The sequence below is a fragment of the Austrofundulus limnaeus genome, unplaced genomic scaffold (assembly GCF_001266775.1).
Source record: "Austrofundulus limnaeus strain Quisiro unplaced genomic scaffold, Austrofundulus_limnaeus-1.0 Scaffold26, whole genome shotgun sequence".
Classification (NCBI taxonomy): domain Eukaryota; kingdom Metazoa; phylum Chordata; class Actinopteri; order Cyprinodontiformes; family Rivulidae; genus Austrofundulus; species Austrofundulus limnaeus.
The window spans coordinates 3,269,510-3,274,200 of record NW_013952428.1 but is presented as its reverse complement, the minus strand read 5'-3'; the positions used below and the strand labels follow the sequence as shown (position 1 = coordinate 3,274,200).

At 40.1% G+C, this 4,691-nt stretch overlaps 1 protein-coding gene across 7 annotated transcripts in view; it reads left to right on the top strand.

Annotated features, from left to right (window-relative positions):
- cacna1c (calcium channel, voltage-dependent, L type, alpha 1C subunit) overlaps positions 1–4,691 on the top strand; it is a 189,921-nt gene that overhangs the window by 173,961 nt on the left and 11,269 nt on the right. For 6 of the 7 annotated variants that reach the window (XM_014004815.1, XM_014004817.1, XM_014004814.1 and 3 more), the window contains 8 exons: positions 106–268; positions 398–525; positions 621–717; positions 792–894; positions 1,108–1,209; positions 1,332–1,459; positions 1,583–1,723; positions 3,384–3,748. In XM_014004815.1, coding sequence (XP_013860269.1) covers positions 106–268; positions 398–525; positions 621–717; positions 792–894; positions 1,108–1,209; positions 1,332–1,459; positions 1,583–1,723; positions 3,384–3,748 — 1,227 coding nt within the window. The remainder of the gene's footprint in view (positions 1–105; positions 269–397; positions 526–620; positions 718–791; positions 895–1,107; positions 1,210–1,331; positions 1,460–1,582; positions 1,724–3,383; positions 3,749–4,691) is intronic. The other variant, XM_014004812.1, reaches the window with a different exon arrangement.

Below are 4,691 nucleotides of genomic sequence, written 5' to 3'. Positions count from 1 at the left end.
ACAAAAAGGAAAACCTAAGAATATAGTGTTGTGCTTTTAACATCAGTACTAACCTCTAATAACTTTAAATTTCTTCATGTTGACTTGGGTTTGTTTGTGCTTCAGGTGTGCGACAGGTGAGGCGTGGCAGGAGATCATGCTGGCATGTTCACCCAATCGGCCGTGTGAGAAGGGCTCCACCAATGAAAACAGCACAGCCAGCGAGGACTGCGGCAGCCAGTTTGCCATCATTTACTTTGTCAGCTTCTACATGCTTTGTGCCTTCCTGGTGAGTACAGACGATCCAACAAGGACATGTGAAAGAAAGAAYATAGAAAATCTCCATCATTTTAACGGTTCTAAATCGCAATGTCAGTTTTAAAACAAGGYAACTGACCAATTGTTTGCATTTTGTCAGATCATCAACTTATTTGTGGCTGTCATCATGGACAATTTTGACTACCTGACGCGTGATTGGTCCATTCTGGGGCCGCACCACCTTGACGAGTTTAAGCGAATCTGGGCGGAGTATGACCCAGAAGCTAAGTACGTTWACAGAGAGTAGGCTGAAACTGAACATCAGAGTGATGTTTCTGCATATAAACAGGTTTTACAGTGAGAGACCTCCATGTTGTTTTCAGGGGGAGGATAAAACACCTGGATGTGGTCACTCTGCTCCGGAGAATCCAACCTCCTCTTGGCTTCGGAAAGCTCTGTCCACACAGGGTGGCTTGCAAGGTAAAAACAACACTAAAAGATTATTTAAGAACTCAGAACTGTGAGCTGATGTTTGTGTGTTTKATCTCATGTAGCGGCTGGTGTCGATGAACATGCCTCTGAACAGCGATGGAACCGTGATGTTTAACGCYACACTGTTTGCTCTGGTCAGAACAGCACTCAGGATCAAAACAGAGGGTAAGAAACAAACTAAATATTGTGTACATATAGACATACACATATACAACGTAACTTTTTTCAGATGTTTGCTGCATGCTTAAACATCTACCAATGATGCATCTTTAAACTAGTTTATTTTTTAAGGCAAACATGAAAAATATGGTTCTTTTTTTTTTACAAATAAATGTGTCAACCTCTTTAAAATCTGCAGTATGTGTGTTACCTRTGCAGGTAATCTGGAGCAGGCAAATGAAGAACTGAGGGCAATTGTGAAAAAGATCTGGAAAAGAACCAGCATGAAGCTTTTGGATCAAGTAGTGCCCCCTGCTGGCGGTATGTATAGTTTAAAACATATTTATGAAAAGAAATAAATAATGTAGTATGATGCATTACTTTTAATAGTTTTTTTTTCAGCTGTTAGAATTTGAAATTCTAAATTTGTTTTTGTTTTCAAGATGATGAGGTGACAGTCGGAAAGTTTTACGCCACCTTCCTCATCCAGGAATATTTCCGCAAGTTTAAGAAGAGGAAAGAACAGGGACTGGTGGCCAAGGTGCCCCCCAAAACTGCCCTCTCTCTGCAGGTAAACACTGACGGTTTGTGTGCAACTGACTAATGTTCAAAGTGATTTATTAGACATACCTAGTAGAGGTTTTTTCAATGAACGAAGACAAAAATAAGCAATGTTTGATGGTTCTGTGCGTAGGCGGGCCTGCGGACATTGCACGACATCGGTCCAGAGATCAGGAGGGCGATCTCTGGAGACCTGAACGTGGAGGAGGAGCTGGACAAAGGCTTGAAAGAGCCTGTGTCTGCAGCATCCGAGGACGATATCTTCAGGGTAAAGGTTGGATACACACAYCCCCACTCACTCTCCACAGAGAGAAAGAGAGATCGGCACCAGCTTGAAGCTTCATACACATTCATGTACATGCTTGCATGTGCTTTAAGTGCTGAATACTTTTAAGGGGGCATATATGAAATTGGCCTCTGTCTCTTTAAGAACCCCCCTACCATTTCAGACAATCCCACTTCAGTACTTTTTCAAACAGTGCTTCGGGGGAGGGGTGCTCTGTGGGGAGGGAGCTCGCCTACAGACTGATCTTCAGGRAGGAGCTTTGTGCAAATATGTGGAGCTTAGTACCAGCATGTGTTTAARGAGCYCCACATGGCTACAGGAGTTTCAAGGCTTTCTCAAACGTGCATGAATGAGTCAAAGCAACACTCTGGATATGTTTTTGATGAGGGACATTATAATATGATATAAAGCTGAAAAAGGTTTTGCATATAACCCCCATCCCACCTTTTAAGAATAAAAGTTGCTTGCCCCACTATACACAACACCCAGATCTGAAAAAAATGGGACAGTGTAAAATGCAATAAATAAATAAATAAATAAATAAATAAATAAATAAAAACACAATGGATCTTAAATCTCATAGTCTTTTTTTTTTTTTACTCACAACTGATTCAACATATCTACTGTTAAAGCCAAGAAATTGTGCCATTATTATGGAGGACAAAATAGCAATTTTGAGATTTCAGAATGCAAAATGTCAAAAAAATAAAAAATTCGGGACAGTAGTGCCATATTTGTCAGATTTGTTGATAATTGAATATTTAAAGTTGTCACAAATTTTTTTATTGAACTATATTTTGAAATTGTTGTACTGTTAAAATCTCTGACCATCTTTACTTACAGTATGAGATTCAGCCTTTCTAAAATATTTTACTTATCTGGTAACTTTACCATACCACTTACTTTTATCGTTTTAAATAAACTGTTTATTTTGTTTACCACACCATATTATGATGTGGTAAACTCCTAAATATTCAAGTCTGAGAATTCAGTCGATCTACTGCACATAATCTGGTTTCTCATTTGAACATGAGCTTTCAATACAATTTCTTAGTTTAAACATTTGATATGTTTACAATATTTTATTATGACTTAAATGTGACTATGAGATTTACAAGTTATTGCATTCTGTTTTTCTTTACATTTTACGCAGCACCTAACCTTTTTTACAGATTTGGGGGTGTTGCTTGGCCACATTTAACTGCACATATTCAGCTACTGTTTTACAGTACAACTGGGATTTGGGCGAATAAATAAAACTCAGCCGTATTAAAAAACTGAGACAAAAACTGCAAGTTTAAAACACATTACCCCAATCACAGCCTTTTATCTACACGTGGAGGTGAGTTTGGCCTTCCATTTTCACCATCATTGCTCTGTTCATATTCTCTGTTTTAGATGCTGCAGTATTTTTCACAGTGTTGCAGTGAACTTAATGCAAACAAAGTGAAATATTAATGCATTTATTTACCAGCTGTAAATGAATATCCCTTTATATGTTTCACTTTTAATTATTTAGTGCCATTATTTTCCTGCTTTGCTTGGTTAGTGACTGTAGATCKTTGCTTTGCATTTTTGTAGTTGGATAACGTTTTATTGGTCAATATAAGAAACTTTAACTAGACTTGATGTGTTTCTCATCGTGCAGCGTTCTGGTGGCCTGTTCGGCAACCACGTCAACTACTACAACCAGAGTGACGGCCGAGGGTCCTTCCCGCAGTCCTTCACCACCCAGCGTCCCTTGCACATCAGTCAAAAGGGCTCCCCGTGCAAAGGAGAAAGCCCGTCTCATGAGAAACTGATGGACTCCACCACCTTCACCCCTTCCTCTTACTCCTCATCGGGCTCCAACGCCAACATCAACAACGCCAACAACACCGGCGTAACGAGCGTGACAACCCAAGGGGTCAGTCGATTCCCGAGCCCGTCTATAAGCACTGTGGACGGCCACAGCGGGCAACCCCTCACCCCCATCCTGCTGCCCAAATCTGCATGGTGCTTCCCTCCAAAGAGGTGAGTGTCGGACAACCTGGCAAAACATCAGCCTCCCGACAAGTCTTTATCTTTATTACAACGCCTTTGAAATTTCTCTTTTGAAATTTGAGCACCAATAACTGACAAACACTTCCTTGTGGACATAAATATCCTCCCTATTCCCTTCCATTTTTTTATTACCTGCTTTTTTTTCTCCTTGTTTCCTGTTTCTYGTGGCAAACAGGATGTTTTATGACACCCTCATGCGGTATGTTACCAGGGCACAGAGACGGAGAATGCGTGTGTGTTTTGTTAGTTCACAAGTTGTGCACAAACAGATCTCATGATGCTATACAGAATGCCATAGCGGTCAAGGTGCAACGGTACTTGCTGCTATGCCCATAATGCTTGAGATGCTACAGCAAATGTCAGGCTTCATGCTGCAATTATGAACTAAAAGGGCACAGATTGTTTGATGCATTTTGTCCATACTTTTCCTCCAATCATGGGCTTCTGCTGCTCTTTAACTACAGATTACAGCAGGTCTGGGTAAGACACAATATCATCTGCAGAAATCTGTGCARACATCTGAAAACTCAGAGGAGAAAATCTCAGGATGTTTGCTGTATTTTAGAAAGTATGGTAAAAGAAATCTGTAGCACTTTAATTGTTCTTGTGGTAGTGTTGCTTTGTGTTCCACAAGCATCTGACTGGAAAGCAGAATTTAAGTCCCACCCCAGAATCTGAAGTTTGTCTGATTACAAAACATAATAAAAATTTAATTGGWTCAGTTGTGCATTTTTAAAATACGTTTAGTTTCAATTTGTTTTTTGAGCTTTTGAAATGTCGTGTGATTCACAACATGACGAGCTGTCAGCGAGTTGTACATGATGGAGCCCCACCTCCATCATGTACACACTCTTGGTTTTAAAAACTGTACACACACACACACATACACACACACACACATACACACACACAC